This window comes from Eulemur rufifrons, chromosome 18, assembly GCF_041146395.1.
Source record: "Eulemur rufifrons isolate Redbay chromosome 18, OSU_ERuf_1, whole genome shotgun sequence".
Classification (NCBI taxonomy): Eukaryota; Metazoa; Chordata; class Mammalia; order Primates; family Lemuridae; genus Eulemur; species Eulemur rufifrons.
In genome coordinates this window covers 66,894,987-66,913,195 of record NC_091000.1, presented here as the reverse complement: position 1 = coordinate 66,913,195, position 18,209 = coordinate 66,894,987, and the positions used below count along the sequence as shown (strand labels likewise).

General features: G+C 44.5%; 1 protein-coding gene across 4 annotated transcripts in view; it reads left to right on the top strand.

Moving 5' to 3' along the window:
- The first annotated feature begins 1,094 nt into the window (after positions 1 to 1,094).
- Positions 1,095 to 18,209, top strand: part of CDYL (chromodomain Y like) — a 178,753-nt gene continuing 161,638 nt past the window's right edge. For 3 of the 4 annotated variants that reach the window (XM_069493755.1, XM_069493754.1, XM_069493752.1), the window contains exon 1: positions 1,095 to 1,498. Coding sequence is in view for 3 of the 4 variants with exons in the window: in XM_069493754.1 (XP_069349855.1) it covers positions 1,475 to 1,498 (24 nt within the window). In the remaining variant the exon portion in view is untranslated. The remainder of the gene's footprint in view (positions 1,499 to 18,209) is intronic. The other variant, XM_069493753.1, reaches the window with a different exon arrangement.

Genomic DNA, 18,209 nt, shown 5'->3' with positions numbered 1-18,209 from the left:
GGCCAGAAAGCCCCTTCTTTGCGTGCCCATGGCGAAAGTCCGGTGCCCGGCAGCAAACCGTGCGGGCCAGGCCACTTTGCCCGTCTCCCTGCGAAGTGGCGGCAGGGCCAGCCCGCCGCTGCTCCGAGCGTGGGGGCCTGTCGCGCAGTCCACACCGTTCCCCCAGAACCACATTGACAGCTCCGTTCCATTAGAACCCAGACCTCCCGGAGTCCAGATTCCAGCACCCCCAGCTCCGCTTCGGAAGAGGTGGGCGCTCCAAGAGGAACCCGGAGGCCTGGAGCGGGGGAAGCTGCGGGCCGAGCGAGGCAGCCGCGCCCTCGCGCCGCCCTCTGCCGCGCCGACGCCCGCCCCCGGCCCCCACCGCGGCCTGCCGCGGAGCGAGCGCGCCCGCCCGAGCGCGCCGGGCCACCCCGCGGGGCGCGCGGTCCGGGCTCCGGGTCTTGGCGGCGGCCGCGGGGGAGTCGGGCACGTGGTAGGGAGGGGGCTCCACCTGGCCATGCCGCCGGCCTCTGCGGGCTGGCCCGGCCGGACGGGCGGGCGCGGGCGGCCGCTCTGCGCTGTACTGAGGCGGGACGTGTGAGGCGGCGCGGCCGCTCGTCGGGGCGATGAGCTCCAGACATGGGCCGGCCCGCCTGCGAGCTCCCCGCCCAGTTTCGGGCCCGCCGATGCCTGCTTCAGTGGGCACCGCCGCCCGCCGCCGCGTTCCTCGAGGCCCGGGTCCAGCTCGTTCAGCTCAGGGCCGGCGAGCGCCCACGTCTAGGCGGGCCAGTGGGCGGTGCCCCGGCGGGGCCCGACCCCGCGAGCAGGACTTGGAGAAGTCAGAGCCCCGCCCCCGGCCCGTCGCCCCGCCCACACCCCACCAGCCCCGCCCCCAGCCCCGCTGCTCCTCCCCTTCCTGCTGGCTAGCCGGGGCCGCCCGCCGGCCGCCCGCCTCGGCCCGGAGCGCAGCCCGTTGCTCCCCTCGGCCGCCCCGCCCTGCCGCCTCCCCGGCCCTCCCGCGCGGGCGGCCCGAAAACCCGGAGCGCGGGAGCGCGGCTCCGCCGGGCCGGGCGGCCGCACTGGGCATGCTCAGTAGCCGGGGCAGGTTTTTCGGTCGCAAGTAGGAAGCTTTTTGCACTACACCGGAGAGGGGAGCCGCGGACTCAGCCGCGCCGCCCGCCCAGCCCGCCCGGCCCGCGCCGGGCGCGATGAGCCGAAGCCCGAGCCGGCCCTCCGGGCAGTGAGCGGGGCGCGAGGGCGCGTTGCGCAGCTGCTCCTGCGCACAACCCCGCCGCCGCCGCCGCTGCCGCCGCCGCCGCCGGCCCGCACTGGCCGCGGAGTGTGAGAGGCTCGTCCGCGCACCGCGCCCGGCGCCGGCAGCGGGAGCAGGAAGCGCAGGCCACGCAGGACCCAACTGAAACAAAGTGTCGGCCGCCCAGCGCCCGCGCCCGCCCCGACCCTGCCCCTCCCGCCCGCAACTCCGCCGCCCACCATGGCTTCCGAGGAGCTGTACGAGGTACCTCCCCTCCCCCCGGCCCCAGGGCTGCCCCCGCGCCGTCCCTGCCCGGCCCCGCCGCGTCCAGCCCGACGGCCCGGCCCCGCCGCCGGCGCCCGCCGCGCCCCTCCCCCCGCAGCGCTGTTTGCTGGACGGGAAATGTGCGCGGGGCCGAGCCTCGCTGCTCGGGGGCCGCGGCCGGGGGCCTCGGAGTTGTCGGGCGGGGGTGGTCCCGGCCGCGGGGAAGTAGCGCTGACACAAGTGACTTGCTCGGACGGAGCTCAGAGTGCTCTCGGCGTGGGTGGTGGGAGCGAAGCCCCCGTTACCGCTCTGCGGGGACTGTGGGCGGTGCGGGGGGAGGTGTTTTTCCTGACCATTTAATAAGGCGTTGGGAGAGGGTTTTGCCTGTGGTGGGATGAGAGGCGGGACGAGGGGACCGGTGCAACTGGCTCTCAACTCTGCTGTTAGCCAAAGCGATGCAAAATATCGCACTGAAAATGCTAAACGTTGACCACATGCTTTAATTAGGTTAGCATTGTGGCCAGAGCCAGGAAATTTAAATTTAACGCTGATACACCGTCATTCATTTGCGCCGCAGCGTTGCAAATAAGAAAGTGTATAACCAGCACTGTAAGGGCGTTGGATTTGCCAGCTCCAACTTCAAGTTTGAGAGTTATCAATTTGGATCTTTAGGCATATTTTGTATGTCTCCATGAAACTTCTTGACGTAAAAGTTGACTTCCTGGGAGTACAGAAGTTTGGAAGGCTTTCTGTTCTTTTGGAGAAACGATTCTCCTGTTTCACGTATGTTTATAAGTACATTTTCATAAGAGACATAAAACTTGTGGATACTCTGTAGACTCACCTTTATGATGTGTTTAGGGACCTGAGTGGTTAGGGACTTAGTAATAAGTAAGCATCTGTAACAAGTAGAGCCCCACTGCCCTGGGTGATCCTTTGGAGTTGTCTTTTCTTCTGGGTGTATTATTGCTGTTGGCATAGAATGGAGCTTTGTTGCCAACCATGATAGTCTGGTAGCAACTTTTTGTTGCTTTTGAAAAGTGAGTGTTTGCAAAAGTTCTCAGGAGGCTGCCTTTTGTAGAACTAATGGTAAGATTTTGGCTTCTCCTTCCTTACATTGTATGTGGTCACCGGACCTTAGCTGGCACTGAAATTGTTCCATTCTTTTCAACATTTCACACATTAGCTGTGCCCTACTGTATTCAAGATGCTATCTTAGGTCATTCTGGGATGTAAAAGGAAAAAAAATCTCCCTGTTCTCAAGGAGCTTCCCTTCTAGAGGAAAAGTGGTGTGTGTGGGAAGGCCCAGAAGTAGAGGCTAGGATGCATGAGGTCGTCCCAGCTGTCAGTGGGAAAGTACAGAGCACAAGGGCATCAGGGGTTTTAGTTTCTACATTAGATCGTTCTTTAATAACTGTCTTGAGTATCCACCTTTGCATTTGTTTTTGTGATCATAAATACGTAATCAGTTCCATCAGTGTTTGGACGAGAGTAGCACCTTATACGTAAGTTGTATCCTATGTGTATAAAAATGATTCTGAAGACCACATTTACCACTGGTGCACTTATGAATTAAATTTAGTTCTTTCTGTGTTTATTCTATGTTTTCAGGTTTTCTACTCACTTTTCCTGGTACAAGTCATTTATAAGTAACATTTTATGCTAAGTGTGTGTTCATATAGCATGTTTATTAAATGCCCCTGCCATGCGAAGGTTCCATGGGGAGATATGGAAATATGAGAATGGTTAATGTTCTCAAAGAGCTTCTGTTGGGGAGGAGATAAGTACATTGTGAAGAAATGATACACCTTCATAATTGAACTGTTGATTATGGCTTTTATTTTAGTTTTGAAAAAGTATAATAGAAGCATAGTTATAATAAATGTAAATATGTGTGGTAAACATGTAGTGATCAGTATGTTTCAGGGTGAGTTTTCTAACTTCTCCTTTACTTACAACACTGACTATATTGTAATTAAAAGTTGACATTTGAAAGTTTTGCATAATAGTTGAGAGTCTGGATTTGGAGTCAGTCAACCTAGTTGTTGAATTCCAACTCTGTCACCTTAGCCTTGAAAGCTCAGTTTTCTCATCTGTGAAATAAGGATCAATGCTTCCCTCAGAACTGGGAAGTTTAAATGAGAAATATGTAAAGGATACCTTGCAATTCCCATAGCAAGCATTCAGTAAGTGATTATTATTATTATATGGTAACTGACCTAAAATGCCTCCCTGAGGCCTGGTTTTGTTTCTAAAGATTCAGAGCTGTAGTGTTTTCACCAAGGCAGTATTTTGGGGCAGAAATGATATGCAGGTGTAAATAGCCACTACGGTCTGACAAGGTTGGGAAGAACACTGAGGTGCTTTTGTGCTCAGGTCAGGGGCCTTGTTTTGTCCAGTTATGCCTAACTTGAAATAAAAGTTTCACGTTTGGCCTCAGGCTCCCCAAATCTAGAGGGATGTATTGACAAGGAACTGCTAAGTCTTGCTTCTTTGAACTAACCACGGTATGGTAGGAGGCCAGGTCTGCAGTAGCTACCTGAACGTGAACTCGGGTGAGTTACCTAATTGCTAAGCCTTTGTTTTCTCACCTAAAAGGAAGTATGTCCGACACTTAGCATGGAGTCTGGTGTATGGTAATAGGTCCTTAGTAAATGTTTAAATGGCTATTGAAACTACGTTTTGTGAATCAAAAATAAGGGAACAGATCCTAGAAAAGATGGGTGGAGCGTCAGCCTTCCAAAATTCGAAGAGCTATTACCTGAAAGAGAATCTTGTGCCCTGCATTTCTAGCAACTAGGATTTGGGGAAAACAGATTTTTTAATTCAGCATAGATTAGAACTTTATAGCTTTCATGAGACCAACCATCCTTTACATCACATCTCTTATGTAAAGGGCCAGAGAATAAATACTTTAGGCTTTGTGGGTCATGTGGTCTCTGTTGAAGCTACTCAGTCCTGTTGTTGTGGTGCCAAAGCAGCCATAGACAATTCCTGGATGAATGAGCGCCATGTTCCAGTGAAACTGTTTATGGGCAATAAAATTAGAACTTCATTTTATTTTTATGTATCATGAAATACTCCTTTTTTGTTTTTGTTTTTTTCAGTCGCTTAAATATATAAGAACTGTTCCTAACTTGTGGGTTCCACAGACACAGGCAGGGGGCTGGTTTTGGCCTGTAGATTGTGGTTTGCTAACCTCTGCTTTAGGTAATCAAAGTCATAGTCTGTTTGGGGACTGAAGTTTATACTAGGGTTGGGGGAAGGTGGAGATTAGAGGGCAGAGTTGTGAAGTGCCTTCTAACTCCAATCCCTAGACTTAGAGCTAGAAGCCACTCTTCCCTTGTACATAAATCTATGTGACTTGTAAAGTAACTGTCTCTCTTGAACTTTCTCATCAGTAAAGTGGGGATGATGATAAGAATTAAATCGCATTATCATGTCAAAGCAGTCTGTAGTTGATAAAATGCTCTACCCAAGTGTTAAGTGATTACAGTATTCTATAAAATGTCTGTATCTTCTTCCATTCTGAGAGAGAGAGAGAGAGAGAGAAACCCACTCAACTCTCAAACCTTGAAACCACCAAGCCTGTTTTCCTTCTTTGAGATTTGGGATTCCACAGTATCTAGTAAATTGATTATATCGCTAAAGAAAACTGTGAGATCAAGAGGACCTTAATTTATCTAGCAGTGAAGTAACCACTTTGTTCACCTGGGACCAAATAAGGAATGTACACTGTAATAAAATGGAAGACGCATTCTCTTTGTTTGTCTTAATAATTCCTTTTTTCCTCAGTGGATGTGGAGTTTTCCCCCTGAGAACTATTATTATAGCTAATTTAAATTTCAGTAAGCTCTCAGTGATGCAGTCTTGACCTTCTGAGAAGATATTTATCCAACACATGCATGTTTTGCTTAATCAAAAATGGAAATAAGCTTTTAAGAATGAAATTGTACCTTGTTTGTAAAAAAGAAATTTTAAAGTTGATTAATTTGGAAGGATAATCAGGATTTGGGGGAAAGGTAAGTCTTTTGAATCTTTCTCCTTACTTTGGATTCCGATTGCTTCTTTCTCATATGCACCACAAGGGTTTTACATACATTAACCAAAAACATGGTCATAAATAAAATCAAAGTATGTAGCGCAAATGGAAGTCACAAAGACCAGGAAAACCTCCGTGGATGTTGGTTAGGCTACCTGGCTCTAAAAAAGTTGGCATCACCAAAATAAGAAAAAATGAGCTTTTGACTTCTTGAGCTGATTGTGAGGCAGTGAGGTCAAATGTGTGTGTGTGTGTTTTGAAAATAAATAGACTTACCGTGCGAATTGCTGAAAATATTCATTTGCCCAAACAATAATGTGGAGATATTTTATGTGCTATTCCTTTTAATTTTCTTGCAATCCCTCTGTACCAGCATAAGTGTTTTTCTGTTCTTGCTGTGGTATCTAAGAATCATGGGCTTTTTTTCTCATGCTCTGTAATGATTTTAACCACAGAGCATATTTTCATGATATGTAGGCGACACTTTCTTTGCTGTGTTCTGGTTCACAGTTCGAATCTGAATAAAACCAACCCCCAAATGAATTAAATTTTTTGTAAATAAGGAATGATAGTTTTTATATTGTATGTGCTTGCACGTGGAACATCTTGGGATCCTTTTACAATACGGATTCTTGGACTCAAACCATGACACTATAATTTTCAATGTTTGGATGGAGACAGGAATCTTAGATTTCAAGAAGCTGCTTCTTTAGATTCCTGGTAGATTTAGGAGCCTTTGGAAACCATCTTCTTTGTTTCAGACCCTTAGGCTACAGGTGGTGGTTGGGAGGGGTGCATCTGCCTAGCTGCAGAAGGGCTCTGAGTGGACCAGGCTGGTCCTTTCTGCAGGCTCCATGACCATTGCAGGTTATTGACTGAGTCATTTCAGGAAGGGAGTATTGAAAACACAGGGTAGTTAGCTAAGGGTGTTGTAATTTCTGTTTTCTGTCTTCATTGCATGACATGTTTGTCCACTAGGGTGTAAGTGCTTTAAAGCAAGGGATCATTTTCTGGTCATTATTTTTCACAGTTCAAAATATTGCAATAGTTGTGTAATTGCTGAATGACTGTAATGGAAGAGTGAATTGTAGGAATGACTCTCCATTCCTGACCCTTTACCTCTAGGTTCCCCCTCCCCCAGACATGCCACTGCTGTTCCTTTCACACTCACCTACTTACATGGTGTCAGCTCCAAGACGGAGAGAACTTCTGACTTCACTGTTTCCCACACCAACTTAATCCTCTTCAGCTTTTTAAGCTGGGCAAGGCCTTGGAGTCTGTGTTTTCCAGGGAGTCTGGTAAAGGCCTATTGCATTTGTATAAAAATTGGTACAAGTACATATGAGTGTTTTTCTGGGGAAGAAGATCAAGAGCTTTCGTCTGATTCCCAGAGGGATCTAGCACCCACAACAAATATTAAAACTGCTCTTGAGAACTTTGAACTAAGATTTGACTTTGCTGCCCTTCATCAACCACTTTGACATTATTTTTGTCGAACTCATTTCTGTAATGACCTACGGTAAAACTGTATTAAAATCTCAGTGGTTGGGTTTGGAATTTGTGTGCTATTTTTAGTCTTTAAGTGGCTATTCTTGAAATTATATGTACAGAAAGTCTACAGGTAGTCAATATAAGGACACTTTGACAATGCAAGGATGTTAGAATCTTTGAACCTTCATCCAGCCCTGAACTCACATGCTGCTGTTTTCCAGTGTTTTGTTATTGTCCATGACAAAACCTTGACAAAATGGAACATTACTATTTCATACAATGTTTGTTTAGATTTACCCATATCTTTATCAGTTTCTTTGATCTTCAGTTTTCTATCTCAAAACTTCCGTCTGGGATTATTTTTTATCCCTTAGAGATTTCTACAGTGAAGGACTGTGGATGGAAAAGTTTCTAGTTTTTTATCTGGAAATGTCTTTATTTGGCCTTCATTTTTGAAAGATAAAATTGTATTAATACTTCACATAAAACTAGTTAATTGATTATTTTCTTTCAGCTTTTTAAAGACACTATCCCATTGGCTTCTGCCTTCTGAATTATTCTTGGGGAGGTTGTCATCAGTGTAGATGTCGCTACTTTATGGGAAATCTGTCTTGTGTCTCTGGTTGCTCTTGAGATCATCCCTTTGACTTTGGTGTTCTCTGCTTTTACTGCAGTGTATTTTCTGTGACTTTCTTTTTATTAATAAGCTTGTTGTTTAATAAGCTTGTGGATTTTTGCCTTATCAGTTCTAAAATGTTCTAGGCCAATTTATCTTCAAATACTGTTTCTCCTGTGTATTTTTTCTGGAATTCCATGTAGGCATGTATTAGATTTTCTCATTCTTTCCTCCCTGTCTCTTATCCTCTCATTTCCATCTCATTGTTTTCTTTTTGTGTGTTGTATTATAGGTATTTCCTTGGACGTAACCTCTAGTTTACAAATGAGCTGTATTTAATCTGTGATTTAATTCTTCCATTGAGTTTTTAACTCCAACAATTTTTTTTTTTTTTTTTTTTTTTTTTTTTTGTTGAGACAGAGTCTCACTTTGTTGCCCAGGCTAGAGTGAGTGCCGTGGCATCAGCTTAGCTCACAGCAACCTCAGACTCCTCGGCTTAAGCGATCCTACTGCCTCAGCCTCCCGAGTAGCTGGGACTACAGGCATGCGCCACCATGCCCGGCTAATTTTTTCTATATAGATTTTTAGTTGTCCATATAATGTCTTTCTATTTTTAGTAGAGACGGGGTCTCACTCAGGCTGGTCTCGAACTCCTGACCTTGAGCGATCCACCCGCCTCGGCCTCCCAGAGTGCTAGGATTACAGGCGTGAGCCACCACGCCCGGCCTAACTCCAACAATTTTATTTTTATTTATTTATTTATTTATTTTTTTTTTGAGACAGAGTGTCACTCTGTTGCCTGGGCTAGAGTACCATGGCGTCAGCCTAGCTCACAGCAACCTCAAACTCCTGGGCTCAAGCAATCCTCCTGCCTCAGCCTCCTGAGTAGCTGGAACTACAGGCATGTGCCACCATGCCCCGCTAATTTTTCTATATATATTTTTAGCTGTCCATATAATTTCTTTCTATTTTTAGTAGAGACGGAGTCTCCCTCTTGCTCAGGCTGGTCTCGAACTTCTGAGCTCAAACAATCCGCCCGCCTTGGCCTCCCAGAGTGCTAGGATTACAGGTGTGAGCCACCACGCCCGGCCAAAAATTATGTTTTATATTTCTAAATATTCTGGGGTATTTTTCCCACCAAAACTGCAGCTCATTTTTTTAGTCTTTGGTGTTTATCCGCTTTTATGATTGAGTCATTCATTATGGTTGGGTTGGAGGGCGAGGCACTTGAGATATTTTTCTTGTTTCCTGCAAGCCCAGTAAAGAGTTAAGAGTTATGGCTGGGTGTGGTGGCTCACACCTGTAATCCTAGCACTCTGGGAGGCTGAGGCGTGAGGATCACTGGAGGTCAGGAGTTTGAGACCAGCCTGAGCAAAAGCGAGACCCTGTCTCTACTAAAAACAGAAAAATTAGCCAGCCATCCCAACGCATGCCTGTAGTCCCAGCTACTCAGGAGACTGAAGCAGGAGGATCACTTGAGCCCAGCAGTTTGAGGCTGCAGTGAGCTGTGATGATGCCACTGCACTCCAACCAGGACAACAGAGTGAGACTCTTGTCAAGAAAAACCAACCAAACAACAAAAGAATTAAAAGTTTTATTTTGTTGAAGATCTAGTTATTTTATAGTGGAAGAGCCCTTTGGAGCCTTGGTTGCTTTTTTGGCCAGAATCTGAAGAAACCTTACTGATTTGGAATTTGTGGTATCATGAGCCAACACTTGATATTTACTTAATGGTATGGAAAATGCAAATAAAGTAGATTTCAAGGGGACTTTACGAAAATAGATATAATAGTTACAACACAGTTGCGTCTGAAGCAGAATGTTCAGCACCTTTGTTCTGCCTGCTTTGCTGTGCAGTCATGCACTGTATAATGACAGTCAGTGATGCACTGCGCATGTATGACAGTGGTCCCGTGATAAATACTGTGTTTTTACTGTATCTTTTCTATGTTTAGATACACAAATACTTACCACTGTGTTACAGTCGCCCACAGTATTCAGTACGGTAACATACTGGACAGGTTTGTAGCCTAGGAGCAGTAGGCTGGCCCACATGCATAGTGGGCTGTACCGTCTAGGTTTGTGTAAGTACATTCTGATATTCACATAAGGGTGAAATCACCCAGCAACGCATTTTTCAGAATGCATCCCCATCGTTAAGCAGCTCGTGACTGTATAAACATACTTCCTCTAGCTTTTCTTTCCCTGAGGTTGGCCTGTTCAGTTGCTCTGAGCTAGTGAGGGCAGAGCTGTTGGCTTGCCTTGTCCACACCTATACAGCCCACTCCTTCCTCTGCACCTGTGAGTTGCCATTTTTCTGGTCAGTGGTGGATCCTCCAGCTTGCTGGCTGCAGAGTCAGTCCTCATTCAGAACCTTGTTCTTTCCCAGCAGGGATCCTCCCCTTCAAATTCTGTGTAACCAAGTTACCTTTCGTTTTGCACTATAATGATGAATTTGCACTTACACGTTACTTTCTCTGGGTATGAAATAACATCATGTGTACTTTCTTCTGGGATGGTTGGCTACATGTCTGTCTTTTGGAGTATGGTAGTGCCCAGTGTGAAGACGTGAATGTGGTGGACAGTCAATAGTGGCTGAATTTTAGCTAAAATACAAATATTGTGGTGACTGGAGTTAGGTTGTTTGAAATTCTATCATATTTGTGAAAATTGTGCATTTAGGTATCTTGTTTGAAAAAATTTCTACATGGTGTTTTGGAGGGAAAATAGAATTCTTAATTTGATACAAATAATTTGGGGGAGGATTGTATTCCTAGAAAGAGTATTTGAAACATTAGTATTAATATGGGTTTGTGTTTAGCTCATTGGTAAAAAGTGCATTTGTGTGGGGGATGTTATCTAACAATAGTATTCTCTCGTTTTCGAGCTTCAGTATATTTGGAAAATGTCTTGTCATCCTATTTCCATTTGTGATGGGCTCTGCTATGAAGTTTTGTAGAGGTTGGTAGTTTCTAGCATTTGTTGATAAAACCCAACAATGTTGGTTGCACATCATGAGTATTCCTTGGTTCAAACGGACTGGTTTTTCATCAGTAGTTTACTGTTCAGGATTTCAGAGCATCAGGTAGTTGCATGCAGAAACATTTCTTATTGTAGCATGTAACTAATGTGGACACTTCAGCTGTTTAGCATATCTGAGAACCAGAACAAAAAGTCATCTTACCTTGTAGAAAGGTGTCACTCCCCCTGCACACTGGGGGTCTGGGTCTCTTTTGGAGACCGTTGACCTTTATTTTAGGCATAATACGCCTGGATTTAACTGGCTTCCTTAGCATGTTGGTAGGGAAGAAGGATCTGCCAGAGGCACTGTGAGATGATGTTAATGTTTGCTCATGAAGTTAGCCAGAGAGTGTAGCTGGTGATGATGCACCAGGCCCTGGGAAAGAGAGGCTCATGCCAGTCCTGAGCTCCCAGAGCACGTGAAGGGCATGCTCATGAAAAGGAAAGGTGTATGTTGACAAGAGCTATCACAAAATTACGTTGACTTTTATGGTACACTTTGCCACAATGTCCACTCAGTTCTTTCGAGGCAGAGGAGAATGAGCAGGTATCCCCGTCAGGAGATGGAGGTGGGAATGGGGAGCAGTGGCCTCCACGAGCCTGACCAGCGTTAGAAATCTCATGTTATCCCCAAACCTTTGGGATGTTAACTATGTACTCCATAGAATTTTGGGGTTTGATATTAATTTTAGGGGAGTTCTTTGTCTTAAGAAAAAAGATGGGGGTCTTGCTGCATTGCCCAAGTTGGCCTCAAAACTCGTGGGCTCAAATGACCGTATCTGCCTCGGCCTCCTGCGTACCACCATGCCCAGCTGATATTAAAAATACTTACCAGTTAACTCTTCTCCATAGATCCTGAGGCAGTTTGATGTTTTAGGAAGGTGAGCCATGGGTTAGTGGCTTCTTGTATCCCTTGTTCTCCTGCTATGCATGTGTACTCTGGTTTCAGAAGCAGGGACTGCACTGTGTTATCTTCCATAGTGATGCCAAGTAAAGGAAGTATTAGCTAATTTGGTGACATGTAGATGAGAAGATCTGAATTAAGTAGTCTTAACAATTTTTTAAAAAGCCTGTTTTAGTACTTTTTTTTTTTTTAACCAATAAAGTTTAAAGGTATTTGTTTTCTGTCTAAAATCATCTTATTCCTGTGTGTTCAAGAGAAGGTACACTAGCTGTTTTTATCTCAAGTCTGCCTGCTGATTCTCTGTACTTAAAGAGCGATCGTGTTGTTGCTGGAGTCGGTCATAGGAGCGTTTGTAGAGCCCCTGTTGGAATGGGGGCCGGTCAGCTTCATAACTCCTCCATACCCATGGGCTAGACTGAAGTCCCCATAGAAAGCTCCTTGTCTTCCAGGGAGTTTCCATCCTTCATCTCCTCTCCCCCTCCTGAGTTCTCTTGTCCCCATGTCCAACTCTGGTCCCTCCAACCTGATTTTCATCCCTCTGCCAGGTCCCCTTTGAGTAGAGGCTCCATTGGTCCGGTCCTGCCTCTCGACTCTGGCTTCTGCACTTGTTTGTGGCCTTGCAACGCGCTGGCCTGGGAAGTAGGAGATTGGTTGCCCGCATTTGCTTACCTAGCTTGTTATCTGTGCAGTCCAGAGGGAAATTCCCTACCTTACATTACACCTCAGGCACCTGGGGTGGAGTGTAGCCAGCTCTCCACCAGCAGGACTGGTTCCGGAACTGTCTTAGTCGTCTGCCTCCCCTAGTATGCAGATGAGCTTTTGAGCTTAAAGCAAGAGGTAAATGATTATTTTATCACTTTTAAGGATGGAAAGAGGTAGGGTGTGTGTGTGTGGGGGGGGGTGCTAACTAGACTATGATTTGTTGTGCCTTTCTTTCAGAGAGTGTACATGTATGAGTAAAATTTCCTCCAGAACTCTTTGGCACACAATCCTTCAACACCACGAATTTCTGCTCACAAATGAGCTTTTTGAGAATGTCTTGATTAAATTGACAGATACATATCTAAATGTGTATTGCTCAGGGCGACAATCCTTCCTAAGTAGCTTCAGGTTGGTGCTACTTAAAAATGATGAGTTTGCAATGATGATGTAGTTAAGTTTAAAAGATCATGAAAATGAGATCCTGTTGAAGTGTTATGTGTACACGTTGGCAGGAGGAAGTTGAGTGCTGAGACCAGACACATTCAGTTTGCCCAGGAAGCTGGTCAAAATCAACAACAGACTGTGGTCCCGAGCTGGGTGACTTTACAGCAGCGCCACCCCTCGCTGTTGGTGGAAAGTTGGCCCAGGAGAGAAGACCAAAACCATGAAGTGGAGGTGAGGAAGGGTTGTCTGAGACTCAAGTCTCTTATAGGCATTCCACTGAAAGGAAAGCGAAAACCTCAGGGTCCTAGTCTTGGGGCTCTCCATGGCTAAAATCTTTGGCAGTGGAGGAACATGCCTTGGGATTTGGTGAACCATTTAGGAAGCTTTTTCAGTAGTGGAACAGGTCTCTCGCTTTGAAGAAAAGTGCTTCCCTTAGAGTTTGAAAAGGAAACATTGGAGCAAGTAAGGACATCATGTGCCCTGGGCCCCAAAGGTGGGTCAGGAACTCTCAAAAGCCTGGAACGCCATCCAGTCCCTGAACAGTCACTGTGCTGAGTGACTGGGGTGGGGACTGAAAGCAGGAGGGAAATCCCATCCTTCCTCTCTGTGGCTCACCACCATCCAGCACTCAGAAGTGGGGAAGTGTACTGTCTAAGCATGGCCTGCGTTTCCCTGGAGTCTCCGCTCTGCCTGCCTAACAGCACCTTTCCACCCATTAGGACCCCATTGACTCTGTGTGCCCTCCTTTCCTGGGACGAGGGGTGTTGCATTTTCTCAGTTGCACCTGGTGGGCTGGCCTCCTTTGGGCCCTCCCTACGGTGAAGCAATGTGAGCTAGGGCCCCCCTGTCCTGTGACCATGTGGGGCCTCCCCCAGCCGGAGTGGAGGGCCATGCGCTGCTTCTCCCGTCTTTACCCTTTGTTCCAGGAATGCCATGTGGTACTGAAACATCTGAGGCATCTGGAGAAGCTCCTGGTTTTCAGTTGCATTTCTCTCGTTAGTGGCACCCGGGGGCAAAGGGACTATCCAGGGAACGGATGCCAGCTATGCTCCCAGTGGGCCCGCTCCACAGTCTGTCCCCAGTGTTGGCAGCCTTCCCTCCAGGCACCTCTCCCAGGGGGCAGGAACTCTGGTGACTCAAACCAAAGCACCTACTGCCTAAGGACCAGGAGGGCTCTGTGGAGTACAGTGTGTGTCAGAAGCTCCTGTCACTGAGAATTGTTGTAGGATCCAGTTACCTGAGCTCTTGCCTCAGAGTCATTCCCAAATCATGTTGTTCTGTTTTCTCTGGCTCACTTGGCCCGTCTGACACTGGGTCAGCATGGCGTGTGGCCGTCTTTCCTGCTACACCCTGTGTGCCTGCCCCGCCACACTACATCACGCAGTGTGGAATCACTCCAGCCAGAAAAGTTTAGTTTTCTGTTCTTAATGGAAAAAATCAGGTGAACAATAAAACCCTTCCGTCTTTCTAAAACAAACCAACTTTGAACAAGACTAAGCTGCTCTTTACTTGTGGCTCCCCCTCCGCTGCATAGATTGTTTGTCCTTAGGGGAAAATGGGTTTCTCACCCCTGCTGTACGTCATTGTCAGTTTAGGACCTGTCATTCAGTCAGGTTTGCCTGTCTCTTGTGTGTAGACATTGATCATGATACAACAGAGCAATAAATATAGGAAAATTTACTCTTCTCCCTAGTTATCTATTTTGGATGTATACTGTATTAACAAAAAGCTATTTATTCTTTCAGTAAGCACCCTGTGTTTGTTAAAAGTGGTATTTGAAAGACTTCTTGAAGAGAGTTTATAAATAATACTGATGAAACCTTTTAAATGTGAAGATAGCTTAAGTTTTTTGGAAATCTTTTTACTTAACAAAATTTTAATGAGCAGTTGACAATAATGTGACCTTTTGCATGCTATATGAAAGCTTGTCAGAGTTCAGGAGGTGTTACTGCTGTGGTTTAGGGTTTACTGTTTTTTTGTTTTTTTTTTAAAGACAGCATCTCACTCTGTCACCCAGGTAGAGTGCAGTGGCACCATCATAGCTGACTGCATCCTCAAACTCCTGGGCTCAAGCCATCCTCCTGCCTCAGCCTCCCAAGTAGCTGGGACTACAGGCACACACCACCACGCCTGGCTAATTTTTTCAGTTTTTTGTGGAGACAAGGTCTGTCTGTGTTGCTCAGGCTGATCTTGAACTCCTGGCCTCAAGTAATTCTCCCACCTCAGCCTCCCAAAGTCCTAGTATTACAGGTGTGAGCCACTGTGTTGGGCTAGGGCTTACTTTAAGGTGTTAGAGATGTTATTTTTCTCTCAGACACATACTGATACCTTAACAAGAACAACAACAACAAAAACCTCATTTTTCTTTGTATCAAGACTAGAGTTATGAGTATTTCTTAAACTCTTTGTAGTGTAAATTGTCAGTGATGGTAGTTACAAAAGACAAACAGTATCCTAATCTGCCGTTTTTCTTCTGTGGTCACCAGTTTGAGGTCATTAAGCAGAACGCAGAGCAGAGGAGACTAAAGTCTACTGCAGTTTATTGAAGCAGAATAGGAAGGCTCAACTAGTTACCTGTAATTTCAAAGGCAGCCAGTAGGTTTCCTGTGCACAGCACCATGGAAATATCTTTTGTGGACCTCAAAATGAGTGACTAATTTTAGGGTAGAAAATTAATAAGCTTTGTACAAGATTAAGCAAATTTGCAAGGAGAATGAACTTAATGTAGCATCAGGGATGGCAGTTTTTGATTGTCATCAAAGATTTCAAATTATGCAGATATGTTTAATGAAGCTGATGAAAACAGAGAAAAGATCAGGGATTGGATTTGTCCAAATAAGTTAACTGAAAATTTTGTCCGAAGAACATCAGCAAGTACTCACTTTGGAAAAGAATTGTAAAGTTTGTACAAAGAGGATGAGTACAAATGATGATTTGATAACTGTTATGAGGTTTTTATTTTTTATTCTTCCAGTACAAACATTGAAGGACTCATGTACAGCAACAAGCATTAACATGAAGAATCAAGAAAGCACCAATGCCAAATAAATCATCATGTGATCTTTGTCACCAATAACATTGTTCATTGTATCATATAATTGATTCCTTAGGTCTAAGAGATTTAGTATGTGGAAATTAGGAAGATTTGAGAATCAGAGAGGCAGAGGGAACAAACCTGGGGCCTGGTGATTTTTTTTTTTTTTTTTTTAATTTAGATACTTCGTTTTGTGTGTGAGAAACGACTTTTGATTTAGAACACATCATCGACTTCACTCACTAGACTTACGGTTCTGCATTTCTTTAGTCCATTCTGAAATCCATGTCTCCTTTAGGGAGTGAAGATTTGGCACCACAAAGGATATTCAATAAACTGTGTTAGAATGGGAGAAAATACTTGCAAGCCACACATCTGATAAAGGGTTAATAATTAGAATTTACAAAGAACTCAAGTAATCAGCAAGGAAAAAAACCACCTTATCAAAAAGTGGGCAAAAGATATGAACAGAAGCTTCTCAAAAGAAGAAAGACGAATGGCCGATAAACATATGAAAAAATGCTCAACATCACTAATCATCAGGGAAATGCAAATTAAAACCACAATGAGATATCACCTTACCCCAATTAGAATGGTTTTTATTAGAAAGTCCAAGAACAATAGATGCTGGCATGGATGCAGAGAGAAAGGAGCGCTTTTACACTGTTGGTGGGATTGCAAATTAGTACAACCTCTATGCAAAACAATATGGAGATTCCTCAAAGAACTAAAAGTAGACCTACCACTATTGGGTGTTTACTCAAAGAAAGAGAAGACTTTTCATCAAAGAGACATCTGTACCTGAATGTTTATTGCAGCACAATTCACAATTGCAAAGATGTAGAATCAACCGAAGTGTCCATCAATTAATGAGTGGATTAATAAAATGTGGTATATGTATACCATGGAGTATTACTCAGCCATAAAAAGATGAAGTGATACCCTTTGCAACAATATGGATGGAACTGGAGACCATTTTCCTAACTGAAGTATCTCAAGAATGGAAAAACAGACACCACATGTACTCACTATTAAATTGGAACTAACAGAAGAGCACACATGTGCACAGAGGGAAGTAAAACTCAGCGGAGAGTAACCAGAGCGGAGGGGAATAAGCCAACCTGATGGGTAATATGAAAACTATGTAGGTGATGGGCATACTGATAGATGGGACTCAGGCATTACAAAAACAATCCAGGTAACCTAAAACATTTTTACCCCGTTAATATTTTGAAATTAAAAAAAAAAAAAAAAAAACTACCCGAGGGCAGTCCTAAAAAAGGAGAAAGTTCTGAGACTGTATTGTGAGCAGCCTCTTTGAACTAAGAGTTTGGCCTCGGCTTGAAGTGGCTGACATTCAGTTGCAGGCAGGCCTTTCGAATTTCCAGAATTTACAGTCTCATCACCTTAGTGTACTTTGTATGTAAAGGCCTTATGTATGTTTATTGAGCAAAGAAGATGAAAATCAAAGAAGAAAAAAAAAAGAATCCCATGCGCTACCACCCTAGTCTGTGACAAACCTCAGAGGATCTTCATTCCAGACATCTCTGCATAGATACAGATAGAACAGCGGATATATACAGATAGTTATTTCATAAAAACAGAATCATATACATGCTGTTTAGCAGAAAACAAATAGAAGTTAACCTGGAGGAACTGTAGAATTTTATGTGAAAAACACTCCATATCATTGGCTCACTTTTCTGTTGCTCTTTTCTTACTGGTTGGTTGGAGATCTTTGTATGTAATGGATGCTAATCTTTGTTATATACATTGGAAATATCTTCTGATATGTAGCTTTGTTCTCTATTATTAAGCTTTGTAAAGTCAGTAATGTAGTTACATGTGTCACTTGCCAAGTAATGAAATTTGACATTTTAATGCAGTCAAATTTTTCTCTCATTTTGTTTCTTGTTTAAGAAATTCTTCCTACCTCAGGATCATTGTCTTCTGTATTTTCATGTAAATATTTTGCTTTTTACAGTATGAACTTTCATTTGTCTACAGTTTGTCTTTATGTGTAGCCTAAGATGGGGGTCTAATTTATTTTTTAAATGTGAATAATTCATTGTCACCATTTATTAAATATACCATCTCTCCCCCACTTTCTTGCCACCTCTGTTATGGATGTTTTCATCCATGTGTGGGACAGTTTCTTCTGTTCAGTTGGTTTTTGTGTTTTCTTGATTCGTATCACATTGTCTTAATTAGCATGGCTTTATAAGTCTTAGAAACTTGCCTTACCATGTATCTTCCTCTTTTTTTTAAATTTCAGCTTATTATGGGGGTACAAAAGTTTAGGTTATGTATATTGCCCATGCCCCCATCTCTTGTTTTTGTTTTTTTTTTTCTGACAGATTTCTCCGCTCTTCTTGGTGATGTGCTCTCCCACCTATACACTGGGATCATCTTATTGAATTACATAAGAAACCCTGTTGGGTTGGGGTTGATACTGTA